The sequence below is a fragment of the Haliotis rubra genome, unplaced genomic scaffold (assembly GCF_003918875.1).
Source record: "Haliotis rubra isolate DU_JTF1 unplaced genomic scaffold, ASM391887v1 Scf112, whole genome shotgun sequence".
Lineage (NCBI taxonomy): Eukaryota > Metazoa > Mollusca > Gastropoda > Lepetellida > Haliotidae > Haliotis > Haliotis rubra.
The window spans coordinates 1,087,744-1,108,562 of NW_025765026.1; the positions used below are offsets into that span (position 1 = coordinate 1,087,744).

The 20,819-nt window shown below is 41.2% G+C and overlaps 2 protein-coding genes across 3 annotated transcripts; one reads left to right on the forward strand and one right to left on the reverse strand.

Moving 5' to 3' along the window:
- The first annotated feature begins 1,316 nt into the window (after positions 1 to 1,316).
- Positions 1,317 to 6,198, forward strand: LOC124289616 (peptidyl-prolyl cis-trans isomerase-like). Its single transcript, XM_046726223.1, has 5 exons — positions 1,317 to 1,427; positions 3,386 to 3,650; positions 3,796 to 3,892; positions 4,512 to 4,696; positions 5,547 to 6,198. Exons 2-5 carry the CDS (start codon positions 3,396 to 3,398, stop codon positions 5,700 to 5,702), a joined length of 693 nt encoding a protein of 230 aa, XP_046582179.1. The 5' UTR covers positions 1,317 to 1,427; positions 3,386 to 3,395; the 3' UTR covers positions 5,703 to 6,198.
- Positions 6,199 to 11,917: 5,719 nt separating this feature from the next.
- On the reverse strand, positions 11,918 to 20,332 carry LOC124289624 (peptidyl-prolyl cis-trans isomerase-like). Of its 2 annotated transcripts, none has more exons than XM_046726231.1 (5): positions 20,248 to 20,332; positions 19,309 to 19,590; positions 14,927 to 15,020; positions 14,084 to 14,268; positions 11,918 to 13,130 (listed from the first exon to the last, which is right to left on the reverse strand). In XM_046726231.1, the coding sequence occupies exons 2-5, from the start codon at positions 19,573 to 19,575 to the stop codon at positions 12,924 to 12,926; spliced, it is 753 nt and encodes a 250-aa protein (XP_046582187.1). In that variant the 5' UTR covers positions 19,576 to 19,590; positions 20,248 to 20,332; the 3' UTR covers positions 11,918 to 12,923. The 2 variants fall into 2 exon arrangements, with proteins under 2 accessions (XP_046582187.1, XP_046582193.1); XM_046726237.1 differs by lacking the exon at positions 20,248 to 20,332 and adding an exon at positions 20,160 to 20,247.
- Positions 20,333 to 20,819: the final 487 nt, after the last annotated feature.

A 20,819-nucleotide genomic window follows, 5' to 3' on the forward strand; every position in this document is an offset into this window, starting at 1 on the left:
TAGTCCATTGAGTATGGCAGAATTACGGTTGTGAGGGGTCAGGGTGTAAATACTTACTTTTTAGGCAAAGTGTACGAGTAGCTTACATGCTTATCGTTTTGCGCCAACACCCGGTGTCCTCATTGTTTTTCAGAGGTCCATTCATACACTTTCACAGATATTTTACCCTTCACACCAAATTGAAATCTCTTTCGTAGGATAGTCGGCACTAAGTGTTCTTTTGCAATGATGTTTTTATGACTCACTATCGAATCGTCATTATAACTATTTTCTCTAAAAGGAGCGTACATCCTTACCCACCGGTTCATTCGTCACAAGCACTTACAAAGGACAGTCAATTGTTCACCCGAAAAAAAGGGGAAAATTATTAATGTAAATTTGACTGACTGACTGACTGAGTTTGGTTTTACGCCGCTTTTAGCAATATTCCAGCAATATCACGGCGGGGGACACCAGAAATGGGCTTCACTCATTGCACCCATGTGGGGATTCGAACCCGGGTCTTCGGCGTGACGAGCCAACGCTTTAACCACTAGACTACCCCACCGCCCCTAATGTAAATTTGAGAATTGTACTGGACATTGTAAGTGCCAAATTTGGAAATATCTTAGAGATATGTACCATAAAACATTTTGAAAAATTTACAAAGGCCAAAAATGATGTAGCCCAAATCGAAACAATGCATTATTATTATAAGGATTAATGTTCAACGCGAGGTATTGTCTTCAGTCGGTGCTTCAGATTACTAAAACTCCACACATTTCCTCATAATCATTTCTCAGTCAAAACCTTAAGACAATGTGTTTTCCCATTGTTAAATGAACATCAGCAATAGTTTGATTAAATATGTCACGCTATAAAATGAAATGCATGTCACATTGTGCCAGTCAATGACGAATACGTGTCAGAACTCTATATACACCATGCAACAAGTATCGTTTAATTTAACCACATAAATATTCTATATTGCTTATGCTGTACATATCCGATACATGAACATCTAATATTGCACTAAAGCAAAAAGCTTAAATATTTCCTGGTTTAAAAGTCCCCCGTGTTTCAAATCAAGTAATGGCTGCGTGGACAGTTCTGCATTGTGTAGTAATCTCCACGTAAACGTTGCTTTAGACGTGGCGATGGCGCGTGGACAACCTGAGTCTCATGTACACACTATATGCATTATTTTGCCACATCATAGATTATTGATGTAGACTTGGAGAATGCCAACCGTATCGTGATGTTTCACATCAACTTTCTTCGATCGCCCCGTCCAGTTGGCTGCTCTCTGATTGGTCTGTTTCCGCACCGCGCTTTCTGATTGGTGGGTTCATCCGTCGGTTCGTGGCACGTACATGCTTTAAAAGGTCCGCTGCTACGGAACTCAGCAAGCATTGTTGTAGTAGAAACAGCAGAGGAAAAGTCAAAAGGTAAGAAGCGAGTCTTTACTTTCCCTCTCTAAACTTGCGCAGTGTTCTTAAGAAATTCTTCATTTGTTTTCTAAATAATTCGTTCGTTTTTGTCAAATGGTTCAGGGAAAATGTTCCAATTTTAAGTAGAACGGGACGATGTCAAAATTAGGATAAGGAGGGTTAATTTTTCTACCACGAGGAAGAAACAAATTACAGTTCATTCCCCATTTCTTCTTTGAATCAGATTTCTGATTATTCCAAATTGTGCTCTTAAATATTATTGCATGATCATATTATTAACAGAAATTCGCTGATGATTTGGAAATAGCGAAACCTCCTTATATCCACTATCGTGCATGTATGTCTAAAACAATGCGATGCTTAATGAACACAGGTCTGTGAACTGTTTAAAATGTCTAACAACCGAACGCAAATACCAGTAGCACTTCTATTTTTACTGCAATGGAAGATTATACGTGTTAGGAAAGGTGTAGTATGTTACAAAGAGTAACGAAGTTACCATTTCTATAAAAATGTTTGTCAAGGTTTTCAACATGTAGGAATGTACATATCTCAGTGTTTGCTGAAATATTCTGTTTGGTGTATTATTCAAATCATGGCGATTGCTAACGCGCGTGTTTTTGACATTCGACATTCTTCTGTAGAATTCCTATTAAGTGTTGACGAATACAAAATTAGAAAAGATTAAATATGCAAGATATGACGGGATGAAGTAGCGACCAAATACGTTGGAAATAAATGTCATTACTATTTGGAATAATGAAACGTGTCAACGTCATCAAATGTCCGAACTTACTTGGAACGTCGTTAGAACCACTTCACACGTGGCAATGTTTAAGGCGTAGCGTTGCGGCAAATTGGCGTGGCAAGTTTTATCCAATCACAAACAGTAGAGGTTATCCTTTACTACCCTTATGTCTCACTGAAGGCATTGATTGGGCAGGGCGTTCATCGACTAGACGTTGCAACGTCGACGCCACGTGTTACCAGAACGTCATTGATCTGAAATGGGATAGTTCTCACGAGGTCGCAGCTCTGGTACATTCTTGTACAGTCAATGAAAACTCTCAATGCATTCGGCGTTCACTCTTGTTAACGATTTGCGATGAATTTGTTTTTAATTTGTTTGTATGTTCTTGTGTCGAGAGGCACAGGTGCTTGCTTGGTGGGCCGACTTGTCTCCCTTAACCATGTATCAATGAACATAGGCTCGTATTATTTATTTACAAAGATTATTTTCAAAAGACTAAGAGTGTCATAGCATCTCTCTGGGGTAAGGAAGTTACCCGACTACACGTTAATATTTTGACAACGTCGTATGTTAGCAGTAAATATGTACTTTATGAATGTTACGGTAAACAATGTCATAAGCGGTTATTGGGCAGCCAGAGTGGCGTAAAACGCTTGGTACATCACTGATTTTCAGTGATCAATCTTATATAATATTCACAGTTTCGCGTTATACACTCAATGGAATCCGTTACGACGTTACGACGGCTGATTCTCTGGCGTTGACGTTCCAAACGTAGTCATTGATAAAGGTCCCTTCAAGGTCAAATGGTCATACAGTTAAATATAGAGACTGTGGAGAATAGATTCCCCGTAACCAATATCCCTATAAGAGCTGATTCTGTTGATCATGTAATTTTGGGAGTGTATCGTACCCGATGAAATCGAACGTTACTCATACGTTTTGGCCACTAATATCTTTCATGTGGGTCCCGATACCGAAAGCATTCGTAGCGTTACGACCAATCTTAAGTTTGCAGTTAACCATAAACTTACGAATGTCTTAGCGCTTCAAAAGGCGTTTGGATCGGCACCCTGGATTCGAATATATGCGATCCGCCAGATTCGCTGGAATAATGCGTTATACAACCAAGAAACCGTTACGTTTAATGGCAGTCTCAGCTACACTAATATGCAAATAACACCACCCACTTTCTTTCCCTCAGCACCAGAATCATGAAACTGCAATTGGTTATCATCGCTGCCTTCGTGGCCACATGCATCTGTGACGAGGACCGTAAGAAACTTAAGAAACAAACCACCATCCCTCATGTGATCACAAGCGTCGCCACCCTGACGTTTGAGATAAAAAACTGGGACGGCGAGGGCGAAACTCTGAGGGGTGACGTCAAGATTGGTCTGTTTGGAGATATTGTTCCCATGACATCGCTCAACTTCGCAAGCATCTGCAAAGGATTCAAGAGAGACGGGGTGAGTATGGTCGAATTATTTCCGCTGACAGTTTGCATACATTCAGGTGTCCGAGAACGCGTCCTTCAACATTGACGTTTTCTGTGAACTTGTGTGATTGATATGGATAAGTAACAGTCCTGAAATGTTCTATATTGTATTGCAGAAAGCCCGCCTTCATTACAAAAACACTCAATGCCACAGACTTGTGAAGGATATGTTGATCCAGTGCGGTGACGTACTCAACCAAGACGGAACTGGATGTAAGTGACAATATCACGAATATTAGATCTGATTTAATGAGATTATGACTGTAGACCTACGACCGATGGGTAGCCTAGTTGTTAAAGCATACACTCATCACGCCAAAGACCCAGGTTCGAATACCCACATGGGTACAATGTGTGAAGCCTATTTCTGGTTTCCCCCGCCGTGATATTGCTGGAATATTGCTAAAAGCGGCGTCAAACTAGACTCACCCACTCACTCACTGTAGACCTACGGCAGGCGGGTAGCCTAGTTGTCAGAGCATTCACTCTTCACGTTGAACATCGGGTGTAACACTACACTGATTTTGTTTCCGTGTCGCTCGTGGCATGGCTTCAAAATATACACAACATATAATGAAATCATTTCAATAATCTTAAATATTACTAGTATTAGGTTTCAAAAATCTACTCAATCTCAAGCTTAATCATGTCGTAAGTTCTCCTTTCGAATAACAATGAATTGTAGAATCATCTCTTTGGATGTTGACATCCAAGTCGTGATTAAAAATCATTTTGTCAAGCAAAGGAACTGGGCCGCTAGCTTGTTTATTGACATGTATATAAACCAATATTCAAACCAATTCTTCATCAAAGTGTTTATATTCTATCATAGCACGCAGCATCTACGGTGAACGATTCGTTGATGAGAACTTCAAGATCAACCACGCTAGCGCTGGTATCGTATCCATGGCCAACCACGGAAAGGACAGTAACGGATCCCAGTTCTTCATCCTTTTCGGCAGGGCTCGTTACCTTGACAACAATCACGTCGCTTTCGGAAAGGTCTTGGAGGGCATGGTAAGTCTAAAAAATATCCTTATTCATGAGGGAGGGAGGAATTTGAACAGTTTTGGCATGTCAGTTTAATGTTGAAAAGTCTGACATGCAGGTTTCAGTTTCTTCTCTCTTTGGTTAAATATACCAGCAAGGGTATGGTACTGTAAAAAGCAAAACATTATCAGAGCGTATCTGGGAATCGAATCAATATTCTTCTGGCAGAGCGAACTGCAGCCCCTTTGACCCACCCGTGGCCCACCCAGTGATGTCCAGTGTTCTGTTCCCTTAGCCAAATGCACTGAATTTGAGAAACGCCACGAAGTTTGTTAGGGACACTTAGATCATTCATACTTCAACCAGTCGTCTTTCAATGCGTCTACTCCAACTCTGTACACTTTGGTTGGTTGGTTGATTGTTGTTTAACGCCGCGCTCAGCAGTATTCCAGCTATATGCCAGCGGTCTGTAAATAATCGAGTCTGGACCAGACAATCCAGTGATCAACAGCATGAACATCTGTCTATGCAATTGGGAAGCGATGACATGTGGCAACCAAGTCAGCGAAGCTGACCACCCGGTCCCACTAGTCGCCTCTTACGACAGGCATGGGTTACTGAAGACCAATTCTAACCCGGATCTTCACGAGTCCTGTTCACTTTTGACGCGCACTGAATCCCTTCAGATGTGTATGAAAAAAATATTTGTCAAAACCGTTGAAAGTTAAACTAATATTGGCGGTGTCACAACATCTCTTTGAGGATGTTTTAAACACAAATGTTGAGAACAGTGGTTGGTACATAGAATCTGTTGACAGGTAACAGATAATTTCCGCGTGCCTTTCTACAACCATTAAATACTACTCTTTTGTTATAGGATATTGTTGAAGACATCAACAGGATGGGCCCATACATAGATAGAGCTGTACCCAAGCAGAAGGTTCGTATCGCTGACTGCTCCGTCGAGGAATTGGCCCAGAAATACGAGCTCCCCGAAAAACTACTCTTCTCTGACGATCCCAGCAGGGCATAAAAACATTATCACATCATCTCATGACGTCATATAACAATAACGTCGACATGACGTCACACAGAAGTAGGAACAACCAATCAGAGATCAGATAGTCTTGATTAGCATCACGTGTAGGTAGTGCATCTGTCATCGTTCAACACTGTATATTGTAATCTTGTTTCTGTTCTGTTAATGTGTAGGACATCAGGGAGCCGATCCACAAAGCGTTCGTAACGTTACGACCTGTCGTAACTCTAGAGTTTATTATAGGCTTACGAATGACGCTTTGTGGATCGGGACCCAGTAAGTCGTCTCTATGTGGATTTGTGTGTATGTTGTACAACCTTTGATGTAAAGGTTCTCTCTGCGGCCATTGTACTTAACCAGCAGTTGGATGTAACTATAGATGTGTGTGTCTGTGTGTGCTCGTTGTTCTCTGTACAGTTTAAACCGTAAAACTATAGCCCGTGTAACAGTTTATCCTTGTGTTCATTTGAATAAACCAGTTTTACGTAAATATGTATTTATTGTTTTGAACGGGATGACTATAGTACATTGATCTGCAACGTACATCTGCTGCTACTTATGCGGACTTACGTCGGTGTTCTAGTATTGAAATACCGCGCCGCAGTTTAACATAGATGCCTCACTCTTATAAGGTATCCTGACTCCGAGTGAGTGAGTGAATTTAGTTTTACGCCGCACTCAGCAGTATTCCAGCTGTAAGGCGGCGGTCTGTAAATAATCGTGTCTGGACCATACAACCCTGTGATCAACAGCATGAGCATCGATATACGCAAATGGAATACGATGACATGTGTCAACAAAGTCAGCGAGCCTGACCACCCGATCCCGTTAGTCGCCTCTTACGAAAGGAATGTGTTGCTGAAGACCATTCTAACCCAGATCTTCAAGGGTTTCCAAGCCGACCAGTCCTTGTTATATCCCCTTATTACCGAATGCCAGGCAGGGTAACATGATTGGATTGTGTATTTGTTAGCGCTGCACTCAACCATATTCGAACTATATGGCGGTGGTCTGTAAATATTCTGGACTAGGCAATCCCGAGATCAACATTATGATCTGTCAAGTAGGATACGATGACATTTGTCAACCAAGTCGACGAGTCTGACCACCCAATTTCGTAAATCGTTTCTTACGACAAGAATTGGTTGCTGAAGACCAATTCTAACCCAGGTCTTCAGAAAGGGGGCCTACAAACATACTGGCATCAATACCAGGAGGCGCTCAGGCAACCCTGTGCTCTAGGGAAACTCAATTCGCTGTACAGTGTTGCGTTCATCAACCATGGAAGTATTGCGAATGGTGGATCGAATCCATGATTCACAGTGTTTTAAAGCGCCGCAACTAGCAGTGCGGTTTGTGCTCCATTGGTTACAGATTCCACATGTCCGGGGTTCGAATCCTGATTCCCCAACTTAAAACGTTGACTCAGTCAGCTCTATAACCGCGTGTTTGAGGGTTTTACCAGTAACGCACACGTGTTTGACTGTATTCATTCACTTTCCTGTAACACATAAAACCGAGTGGCCGTGGTATTACTGAAATAGTCGAATATGATATAAGTTACCCACGTGGTTTGAGTGACCCAGTCATCTAAGGCGCCCCATTTGTTGTTCACAATAGGCCAGGGGTGGAAATAACTTAAAAATTGCTAGTGTACTCCGGTACAGTGGCACATGTAAAATCACTTGCCCTGATAATTTTTCCACTATACAGGCCGTTTTCTTGTTGATTTTTTAAAATAAACAACATAATTAATATTGGAAAGTCAACTGGACACCGGTACAGTGTGATATACAAATTTGCTTGCCCGACAGAAAAAAACACTGGACTCCGGCGTCGGGCAATGGGTTATTTCCACCCCTGAATAGGGTCGACGGGGTAGCGGTTAGTGATCAAAGTGTTCGCTTCCCAGCTTGGGTACAATGTGTGAAGCCAGTTTCTGGTGTCCCCCGCCGTGATATTGCTGGAATATCGCTAACAGCGGCGTAAAACCACATTCAGTCAGTCAGGCAGTGTTCACAATAGCGTGCCAGAAATCTATCATCATGGGCCCGATTACCAGGCGGCCCGAGGCTAGTCAACAACGCACCATGCCACGGGTTTCAAGTGGTACACGTACGTCTGAGACGTGCATCACTCTCTTCTTCAACCTGATTATGTCGTAATATAGCTGAAATATTGTTAAAGGTGGCGTTAATCCTAACTCACTCACTCATTCACTCACTCACTCTGTATCCAACCACGGAAAAGACACAAACGGATTCCAGTTCTTCATCCTTTTCGGCAGGGCTCGTTACCTTGACAACTCTCACGTCTTGCACCTGTTAAGGTTAACCAGTCACAAGAAATATTATCACCTCTTGTCAAATTGTGTTGTTTTATGCCGCAGTCAGAGCTGTTTCATCTTTATCACACTGGTCGAAACATAATCGACAAACCAGTGGTCAAGGTACAATGATGTCAGCATAAGATGACAAAGTATCCACCAAGTCCCCGAGCCTGACCACCCAATCCACTGTGGTCTATTCTAACCCGGATCTCCCCGGGTTCATCATGCAAATGCACTGTTGCCTTCTCGATATTTGATCACCATATGTCATTCATATCGGTGGGGTAGCCAAATAGTTGCCGAAGGGTTTGATTCCCTACAAGGGTACAGCGTATGACCACATTTCTCGTATGGTATTGCTTAAATATTGCGGCGTAAAACACAGAGATCATTCTTTGAATTGGCCGGATACATAAATGTAGTTGATATAGAGGGATAACATACTATTAGTATTACGTGTAATTAAAGGTACAGGTAGGCGAGTGTGAGTGGTCTTGACTATTAACTTATTGTTATTGTGATTCGAGATAAAGACACAAATTTTTGTAGTGAAGTCATAGATGGGTCCGAGGCTTGTATCCAGATAGCGCTATATATGTTTTATGTCGAATTCGAGATAAGCGGTCAAAATAGTACGTGTTTTAAAGTGAAGTTGTCGGGACATGACAGATGGTTCGATATATCGGTCCATTCGAGATATGGAGCTAACGGTGTCCAACTGTATATGTAGGGTTCATTCACACGTAGGGATTTTGTATCAGGGGTCACAACATTGTCCACTGGAGTCAATCGCCTTCTTACGAGTTTCTCCTGTCCTATTGACCCTCACTCAGGAAACATGATGACTTATTCGTGAATATTCCAATCGTCCAGCAAACTAGAGAAACGTAATTAAGATTTAATAGTGTCTCATCTCTGCTGTCTTGTATAAAGTGTTACTAAGACCTTCATGGACTTTTTTATTTTCTTGAACACCTGAATGATGTAACAAGGAACCCTATCAGACATTTTAAAATTAATATTTCGATGCGTCCATTGATGAATGGGCAACATTCCTCCGGGTTCTTTGTCTACCATTTCCCCAATATATACCGCCAATCACAACGAGTGTTTCCTATACTGATTAAATTACTTGCGCAATATAACCGGTTTTACCGGTATTTACCGGTTCAGACATGAAAACGATACGTATTGCGATACGCTGATCGAAAACCGGTATTTTGACATGCATTTGGAAAACTTCGTAACTCTCGAAAATCTTGGGATATTTCCGTTTTTTAATGGTGTGGTGATGAAGATGTTGATGATTGTGGCAACTGTGCTAATGGTGGTGGGAATGATCGTGGAGAAAAATATACTTTACTGCATTGTTAAGTTCGGTTTGAAGTTGAGTTCTTATTTTTCGTACAAGTGTTTCACAGTGTTTTGGATCTGAATGTTTTAAATATTTACTCATTAATGACCAGTGATCTCAGATATGTCCTGACTAGGTCAAGGTGCTGTCTAAAATCTCAGGGCTTTTTTTGACAGTGGAGAAACTAGTAACCACTGTGTTGATGTTAAATTGTTCTTTTCCTTGTTTCATTTGTGCCAAATATTATTTACATTTTTATTTTGTCATGATTAAAAGTTTTTATTAAAGCTTAATCAAGTATAGTGTTTTGGTGTGTTTTGCTTTATAAATCCAGCATTAATTTGATTATAAGTAGTTTTTGGTTGAAAAAACCTTCTTGCAATATATTGGAATACATATCGCAATGTATGCCTTCGCATTGCAATATATCGCAATCTAAAAATTCTCTGCAATACCCACCCCTGGCACACTTAAATGAGCGAGAAAGACACGGTTTCATCCTTACGTTTTCTAACACTCTATCATGAGTCACTGATCCAAGCTGATTTCTGAACTTGATGAACTAAAGACAGTACAAGCGAATTAAGACAGCAAGTTCATCTTGGGTTTGTAAACGCCACTTCCTGTCTTGTGAATGACTGAGGTTATCGTCGCAGCATGAACTATCACAGTGATAAACAATCCAGACCAGCAAGCATGATCACATTGACAACGCCCCACGCCATCGGAATACGACGACACCCAATCAGTCTGTTCAACAGATCTACATTGTGTGTCCAACAGATCTACATTGTGTGAACAGATCTACCTTGTGTTGAACAGATCTACCTTGTGTCCAACAGATCTACCTTGTGTCCAACAGATCTACATTGTGTCCAACAGATCTACCTTGTGTCCAACAGATCTACCTTGTGTCCAACAGATCTACCTTGTGTCCAACAGATCTACCTTGTGTCCAACAGATCTACCTTGTGTCCAACAGATCTACCTTATGTCCAACAGATCTACATTGTGTCCAACAGATCTACCTTGTGTCCAACAGATCTACCTTGTGTCAACAGATCTACCTTATGTGTCCAACAGATCTACCTTGTGTCCAACAGATCTACCTTGTGTCCAACAGATGTACCTTGTGTCAACAGATCTACCTTGTGTCAACAGTCTACCTTGTGTCCACAGATCTACCTTGTGTCAGATCACCTTGTGTCAACAGATCTACCTTATGTCCAACAGATCTACCTTGTGTCAACAGATCTACATTGTGTCCAACAGATCTACCTTATGTCCAACAGATCTACCTTGTGTCCCCTTGTGTCCAAACAGATCTACCTTTATGTCCAACAGATCTACCTTATGTCCAACAGATCTACCTTATCTACATTGTCCAACAGATCTACCTTGTGTCCAACAGATCTACCTTGTGTCCAACAGATCTACCTTATGTGTCTAGTGTCAACAGATCTACCTTATGTCCAACAGTTACAACAGATCTACCTTGTGTCCAACAGATCTACCTTGTGTCCAACAGATCTACCTTATGTCCAACAGATCTACCTTGTGTCCAACAGATCTACCTTATGTCCAACAGATCTACCTTATGTGTCCAACAGATCTACCTTGTGTCCAACAGATCTACCTTTGTGTCCAACAGATCTACCTTGTGTCCAACAGATCTACATTGTGTCCAATAGATCTACCTTATGTCCAACAGATCTACCTTGTGTGCAACAGATCTACCTTGTGTCAACAGATCTACATTGTGTCCAACAGATCTACCTTATGTCCAACAGATCTACTTTGTGTCAACAGATCTACATTGTCCAACAGATCTACCTTGTGTCCAACAGATCTACCTTGTGTCCAACAGATCTACCTTGTGTCCAACAGATCTACATTGTGTCCAACAGATCTACCTTGTGTCCATAAATTACAATGAACAGACCATAGTTCCACTATGATACATTTGGTACAAAGGTTTAGTTGAGTCTTGAATGTTAGGTCCGATCCAACAAAGCGTTTTACAGTGATCTCCACCTATCCTGTCTTACAGCAGGAGATATTCAATTCATACTATAGTCTGTTTGACTTCATTTTCGACCGATGAATTGCTCACTAACACACAATCCAATAATTGCAACAAAATCAAATTTTGCACAGTCACGTGAAATCGACAGACCAACTCTGATGATTTGTCTCATAATTTTGGACACCCGAATAAAAAAGTTGTTTAACAAACGATCATTATTTTGTTGTTACTTTTCGCTATTTCTTACGAGGGGGGACAACTTGCTGCTAGAACAGCCAGGTAATCAAGAAGGCTGTGCAGTGCAATTTCAATTTCACACGTATAACATGCACACCTGGCTGTTCTACTAGCAAGTGGTTGGCTAACACCGGACAGTAGGACCCCAACCGACAGTGGAAACAACCTGACAATCCAGTGACTCTATAACGAGTTTACAGACTTTGTTGAAACTGACAACCTAACGTTAATTTTCTTTAAAGTCAAACGAGACAACACATGAGATCTTTACAAAACTATTTTTTATTCGGATACATGTACATATTATCAAAACATTCACTCCATGTATGACGTATTCTAAAACAAACTAACGCAGATAAAAGTTAGTGCTAGTTCAGCATTCTCAGGAACATTGACCGTTCCACTAATGACCAGACACTATACTACAGTTCTAAAGTTGAGCTCGTCTCTAAGTGAAGCTTCGGCTGCATATCTGACTCATTCAAAAACAACTATTACATATTGCAGTGCGTAGCTGCTCCTAGGAAAAACATACATGCCAGACTGTGAAAGCTATCTGGCATTAGAACTGTTTACGTTAATGCCGACTGCTGGTCACGCCTTCACACAGGACAATGGCAGAACACAGAATGAAACAGGACAAGCCTATAACTGAACTCAAAATGTCTCCCTCCATTGACTCATTTAAAAGTTCCCTCAAAACCCATCTTTTCAGAAAATATTACGATCTATAACTTAACTTTCCAAAAATTTTCAGCCTCGTTCTAGCATAACCTTTGCTTTGTAAAATTTGTAAATATGTAGCGTTTTGAGCATGCCTTAGGTGTGGAATTCAGCGCATTATAAATACACATATTATTATTATTATTATAAACACAGGCACTCGGCGCCAGATACTTTCAAACCAAACATGAATATTTCTGAATTGTATCTCTGTTGCCTTTCTCGTATGTGTTTCACAAGCAGTACTATTGTTGTAAACCATTCAAAGTGTCAGAATTACGATAATTGTACTTTTACTTGACAACTCGTCTCATTCCGGAACAACCCGAATGGCTTTCTTGTAGGTTACGGAAAGATGCGAGTAGAGACAAATACATTCGCCGGAATGACACGAGTAGTTACGAATGAGACAAATAGAGAAGGAATTTCACTCGTCACCGTTCGTCCCTTTCCGTAACCTCCGTAATGACACGAGAGGTCACGAAATGATCTCAAACGGGGGCAATTTGTTGAAAATATGGTGCTGGGTGTTGTAACTTTGGTTGCTTAGTGTATGTCATCGTCGTCGTCTTCGTCATCATGCATCGGCGCGAAGTCATCCTTCCGGAAGTTCTGTGAATCCTTGTCCAACTGTTGCAATGTTACCACGTACTTAGAGCCGATTCCCTCCACTCCGCAGTTGCCGACCATGACGGCTTTCTTCGGGTCACCAGTGTTGTAGCTAGTAATCTCGCCGATCTTTAGAACCATGTCCTGTGGGAAATATCATTATTCAAATTTAGTTTCATCAATAAAAACTTTCTTCTCAAGTCGACAGCTTAAAAAGCATCGTAAAGCTCATTTGAACCGCTATGGCATTTAGATAAAACTTCACTGAACCGTGGAGCCAAACATCCTCTAAATGTGGATTTTGTCCTCAGAATTATTAAATGTTCATCAGTCAACTATTTCCAAATGAATAAATATACAAGTAATATTTTGATCCGACATATTACATCGGATTTCAATATTCATGATATGAGAAGATTCAGGAGCAATCGTTGCTACCTATCCTGGACGAATGAGTGAGTTAAGTTTTATGCCGATCTCGGCAATATTCCAGCTATAATGCGGCGGTCTGTAAATAATCGAGTCTGGACCAGACAATCCAGTGATTAACAGCATGATCATCGATCTACGCAATTGGGTAACATGTGTCAACCAAGTTAGCGAGTCTGACCACCCGATCCCGTTAGTCGCCTTTTACGACAAGTGTAGGTTGGTGAAGATCAATTCTACCCCGGATCTTCATGGGTCTATCCTTGACGAAACCATTGATTGTATTAAACTATAATTAGTTTGATGGTTGTCGCTCCACATAAGACCAAGGCCTGTGAGAGATTTGAAGAAGATTCTTTCAAGATTGTTTCAACAACAGATGTTCTTTTATGAAAAAGGGAAAAGCAATATTTCAGCAATATCACGGCGGGGGACACCAGAAATAACCTTCACACGTTGTACCTATGTGGGGAATCGAACCCGGGTCTTCAGCGAACTCTTTAACTACTAAGCTAGTAAGCTGCCTCACTGCCCCCCGGCTAAGTCGTCTGACGTAAGGATGGCGTCCATAACCTAACTCGATCCTTCTGTTCCGGTAGGCCTAAAGTTAGATAATTATCTTTTAAAAATACTTCATAGGTTCAGATCCTGGAGACAAGCTTACTCACCATTCCTGCAATGATTTTGCCAAACACCACGTGATGGCCATCTAGCCATCTCGCCTTCTGCAGTGTAATGAAGAACTGGGACTTGTTGGTGTCTTCCCCTGCATTGGCCATTGAAACCATTCCGGAAGAACTGTGGCTCAAGACGAAATCCTCGTCACGGAATGTGTCACCATAGATACTGGTTCCTGCAACATCAAAACCATATGAGAAACTAGCGGAGATTTAATGGTTATAATGTCCTGCCTAGACGGTAGCTAGAAATTACTGTGGTCATAGATAATGGCTACAAAAACGTGGTCTCACATACAGGACATACTCTATACCACGACAACATATATCTACAGGTTTTAGCCGTAAAGTTGTAGGTTACTATAAGCATGGAAATATATAGTAATCCTGAGATTTCTTTGTCCTATGTAGTCCATTGTCCTTGGCAGTGTGCGAAATATATAGTTTCCAAATTTTGCTTGCCAGTCGGACTAGCTATGCCTGAAAGTTACTAGCCCACCAAATAATTCACTAGCCCAAAATTTGAATGTAGAAACTAAGCAAAAGATTACAAAAGATAAAAAATGCCATCATTTATCAGGCCACAATCTTGCATGATTTAAAAGTGAATTATAACGTATCAAGTCGGAGAGAGTGATACATTTAAAAAATGACCAAATGCAAATTCATTAGACACTCGGACCAGTGACTGTGGAGATCTACTGGCCCGATTGGATTTTTACTAGCCACGGGCAGGCGGGCAAGTGGCTATTTTGCACACTGGTCCTTGGCCAAGTTCACCGTTATTTTATGCAAGAGACAAGGCTATGTTTGTTTTGCTATGTATGAACTCACCTCCAAGTCCTTGCTTGTGTTCTACGTCTCCCATCTGGACGACAAAGTCCGGGACAATTCGATGAATCCTTGTCTGGTTGTACGTCAAGAATTGCTGCAGGTGGAGAAACACATGTGTATATGTGAGTGTCCTACAGGTGGAGAAGCACATGTGTATATGTGAGTGTCCTACAGGTGGAGAAGCACATGTGTATATGTGAGTGTCCTACAGGTGGAGAAGGCCATGTGTATATGTGAGTGTCCTACAGGTGGAGAAGCACATGTGTATATGGGAATGTCCTACAGGTGGAGAAGCACATGTGTATATGTGAGTGTCCTACAGGTGGAGAAGGCCATGTGTATATGTGAGTGTCCCAGGTGGACAGTGAAGTGTCCTACATGTGTGTATGTGAGTGTCCTACAGGTAGAGAAGCACATGTGTTTATGTGAGTGTCCTACAGGTAGAGAAGCACATGTGAGTGTCCTACAGGTAGAGAAGCACATGTGAGTGTCCTACAGGTAGAGAAGCACATGTGTATATGTGAGTGTCCTACAGGTGGAGAAGGACATGTGTATATGTGAGTGTCCTACAGGTGGAGAAGCACATGTGTATATGTGAGTGTCCTACAGGTGGAGAAGCACATGTGTATATGTGAGTGTCCTACAGGTGGAGAATGACACATGTGTAGAAGTGTCCATGTGTATATGTGAGTGTCCTACAGGTGGAGAAGACATGTGTGTACATGTGAGTGTCCTATATGTGTGAGTGTCCCACAGGTGGAGGTGGAAGCACATGTGTTTATGTGAGTGTCCCACAGGTGGAGAAGGACATGTGTATATGTGAGTGTCCTACAGGTGGAGGAGGACATGTGTATATATGTGTGTGTCCTACAGGTGGAGTGTAATGTGACATGTGTTTATGTGAGTGTCCTACAGGTGAGAGAAGCACATGTGAGTGTCCTACAGGTAGGAGAAGTGTATATGTGAGTGTCACACAGGTAGAGTGTATATGTGAGTGTCCTACAGGTGGAGAAGCACATGTGTATATGTGAGTGTCCTACAGGTAGAGAAGCACATGTGTATAGTGTGTCCTACAGGTAGAGAAGCACATGTGAGTGTCCTACAGGTATATGTGAGTGTCCACCTAGAGAAGCACATGTGTATATGTGAGTGTGTCTACACAGGTAAAGAAGGACATGTGTATATGTGAGTGTCCCCTACAGGTGGAGAATGACATGTGTATATGTGAGTGTCCTACAGGTGGAGAAGGACATGTGTATATGTGAGTGTGTCCTACAGGTGGAGAATGACATGTGTATATGTGAGTGTCCTACAGGTGGAGAAGGACATGTGTATATGTGAGAGTGTCCTACAGGTGAAGACATGTGTGTATATGTGTGTCCTACAGGTGTGTGTAGTGTCCTACAGGTGGAGAGAAGCACATGTGTATATGTGAGTGTCCTACAGGTGAGAGAAGCACATGTGTGTGTCCTATGGAGTGTTTATGTGAGTGTCCTACAGTGTATATGGAGTGTCCTGGGTAGAGAGAAGCACATGTGTATATGTGGTGTCCTACAGGTAGAGAAGCACATGTGAGTGTGTGGATTGTCCTACAGGTATGTGTTTATGTGTGTCTACAGGTAGAGAAGCACATGTGTATATGTGTATATGTGAGTGTCCTACAGGTGATATGTGTAGGAGGTGTCCTACAGCACATGTGAGTGTGAGTGTCCTACAGGTGGAGAAGCACATGTGTGTGAGTGTCCTACAGGTGGAGAAGCACATGTGTATATGTGTGAGTGTCCTACAGGTGGAGAATGCCCATGTGTATATGTGAGAGTGTCCTACAGGTGTATATGTGAGTGTCCTACAGGTGGAGAAGCACATGTGTATATGTGAGTGTCCTACAGGTGGAGAAGCACATGTGTATATGTGAGTGTCCTACAGGTGGAGAAGGACATGTGTATATGTGAGTGTCCTACTACAGGTGGAGAAGCACATGTGTGTATATGTGAGTGTCCTACAGGTGGAGAAGCACATGTGTATATGTGAGTGTCCTACAGGTAGAGAAGCACATGTGTATATGTGAGTGTCCTACAGGTGGAGAAGCACATGTGTATATGTGAGTGTCCTACAGGTGGAGAAGCACATGTGTATATGTGAGTGTCCTACAGGTGGAGAAGAAGCACATGTGTATATGTGAGTGTCCTCTACAGGTGGAGAAGCATGTGTATATGTGAGTGTCCTACAGGTGGAGAAGCACATGTGTATATGTGAGTGTGTCCTACAGGTGGAGAAGCACATGTGTATATGTGAGTGTTCTACAGGTAGAGAAGCACATGTGTATATGTGAGTGTCCTACAGGTAGAGAAGCACATGTGTTTATGTGAGTGTCCTACAGGTAGAGAAGCACATGTGAGTGTCCTACAGGTAGAGAAGCACATGTGAATATGTGAGTGTCCTACAGGTAGAGAAGCACATGTGTATATGTGAGTGTCCTACAGGTGGAGAAGCACATGTGTATATGTGAGTGTCCTACAGGTGGAGAAGCACATGTGTATATGTGAGTGTCCTACAGGTGGAGAAGCACATGTGTATATGTGAGTGTCCTACAGGTGGAGAAGCACATGTGAATGTGTCCTACAGGTAGAGAAGCACATGTGTATATGTGAGTGTCCTACAGGTGGAGAAGGACATGTGTATATGTGAGTGTCCTACAGGTGGAGAAGCACATGTGTATATGTGAGTGTCCTACAGGTGGAGAAGCACATGTGTATATGTGAGTGTCCTACAGGTGGAGAAGCACATGTGTATATGTGAGTGTCCTACAGGTGGAGAAGCACATGTGTATATGTGGCATAATGTATAACCTAGGCCGATGGGTCAATGTGAGACATTAGCTTGACAGTGGGTTCAATGTGTGACATGAACTAGACGGCTTCACACAACTAGACAGTGGGTGGATGTACAACATGAACTGTATAGACGAAATTTAATTCATTCAAATTTGTAAATTCAAAAGTTACTTCAGATATAAAAATAACGATATACACGATATTAGACGGCAACACGTGGTTGAAACTAATACACTGAAAACGATTCCGTGGGACAGACCGCTCAATATACGTAACAAAACCAGGGGAAGTTAGGTCAATATTTTCACAGACAAAACAGGTCATGTTATAGTGTGTCGAAACGTCCAACATGTTTTCATTGCCATATTTCTTTTTCCATTGCCAAAATTTACAAAATTAATTATTTTAGTTCGTAGTATCGTAAATTGCCAACGTGGACGGTTCGTGTGTACACGAGGCAGCCGGTGAACGTGGCATACCGGGTGATCGATGCTGACTTTTGAAACCTCCCATCTGTGACTCAAACCATTGACTCTACCACAATAGGAGTCGACCGGTATGGAATGTATTTCGTGAATCGTGTACTTGGCGAATGAAAACTTTTCGAATACAGATAGCAACGTGCATTTCTTCAGGATAATATGAATACATCACGATTATTGTGACGAATATGAGACCTTAAACTTTTACCACTAACATACAAATTGATTTTGTTCGTGTATAACATTTTATACTTTAATTCTTCAATTAAATCATCGAAAAGACAAGGAGTTTTGTGCAATGACTGTCTAATAATTCTGAACGTCCTGAAATGTCATCATAAATTCCTTAGGTTTACTCTTAAATTCTTCAATACATCATTGAGAAGAAATGGGTGGAGTGTATACAATGATTGTCTAATTATTCTGAACGTTCTGTAATATCATAAGGTACATACATTAATTAATAAATTGGCACAAACAACACACGGGCGAATATGAAATTTTAAAAGAATATATGTGATATGTAATTATTATAAACATGCACTGGCGTGCCGTATATAATATGTCTTGGATTACATGCTGTTTACTTGTGTTCTATTCTCAATTGACTGAACTATTGTCCATCGTTCTATAACATGAATACATTGGAGATGAGGATATAGAGCATGTACCTTACGTTGTTTGAAGTCTATTATTAATTCAACTGTTGTAATATTCGGGACTACTTGAGTGCTGTGTAGAAGTTTCTACAATGTATCCCTTATTCTATACTTCCACGGAAAGACGTAAAATATGAAAGATAGTTATTATACTTCATATATATTATCTAAGTAGATGTCCGAACATTCGTATCAATTGTTAGTTATGTAGACATTCATTTTTACGTTGTATTCATTTTATATAATTAGAATAAAAGACGTAAAAATATGTATTATATACCTTCATTGTTCATTCCTACTGTTAACTCACCTGTTCGAACATTTATAACTAATCGATCACTACTCGATACATCTGTTCATTTTGACATTACATCCATTAAGGTTATAAACATGAAGCTATTCCTTACTTTGCCTCGCCTGTAGCCTTTAGCCAGAGATACAAAGTTGAGCACGGTCATGGGCGCTATTTCCCCAAATAAGGCGACAACGAAACGTCCCTCCAGATTCTCAGTCCCCTTGTAGTTGTGGATGACCATGTCGAAGTAGACGTGTTCGGTGATGACGACTTCATCTGGCCTCCTGCCCTTCAGCCTCCCCACCTTGTGTCGTGCAGCCTGAGACAACGCCAGCACTGTCATCACCAACACCGCCACGAACCGAAGGATGTTGGACATGGTGAGCACTCAAGTCTGGAAAAGAACAGACCCCGTTTGTGTTTGGAAATACCGTCATGCTTTCCTTATAAACATGCTGTTATCAGAGTTACTATGAAATTATTAAACCTTTAAAGATATTTACCTGTACTTCACGTGAACGTTGAAACAGATATACCTGTATTTTTAGGTGAGAGGTTATTAATTTATAGCAGCACTGTCAGAATCAAAGATATCGGTTCATTAGAGAACTCAAGGAATACCTATTGGTACATTCAACAAATCACAAATGATGCGGTGTCATTCTCTTAATGAAAGGAATCTTGTTTTCTCTAACTGAATCACATATATATATCAGTTAAAACTTTCTTAGAGATTAATATCAGAATAAACAGGACGGTAATATTCAAGGTGGTGTTCTGTAACGTAAGCTAGACAAATGGAATGAAACGAGGTTAACCATCTCGTCAAACGCCATAGCGCTTATACATCGAACAAAACCAGAAAACGACTTACATTGACGGTATAATCTTGTTAATTTTATGAAGGTATATATAAATATAGTTCTAAATATACTAAACGTTTAGTTGTAAACCAATACTTACATCAAGACCTGGTTATAATCCTGCTCAGTACAAGATGGAATATATGAACAGGCTACAAAAACGGATAATATTATAATCTTATACTCACAGTGCGGGTATACACTTTGACGGCACGGGACTCTTCAAAGACGTCGATGCCGACATAATGCGAACTAGCCAATCAAAATACGCGTAACTGTGGCAGCGGCGTTTCTCTACGTGGCTGAGTAGGCGTGTCTTGTTGGTGGGCCTGTGTCCCTGGGAAAGACACAACAGATGTGTACCATGCTGTAAATATGTATTTCACCAGCACGTGTTGCACTGGTCCCGTGTCGATGTGTACAAATCAATTATTACATTCTCCACCTTTGTACATGTTATAGTTGTACACTTATACCACGCGGTTTCTGGTCCGACGTGGACAACTATGTTGCCTCAACTCAACACACATCTGATTGTTCCATTGATTACAAAGATACAATTGAAGCAGGGTAACAACGTCATCGTACAAACGTTTGTTTTTTGCGAATCTACAGCCAAATGGTTGGTTGTTGTTTTTTATACATTTATCTCAACAAGTACTACTATGTGAAGGTTGTAATTTGACCAAATTGATCAAATTGATCAAGTAACAGGCTGTTTGGTGCAATATGTACTGCACGGATTACAGCATTGCAGTTC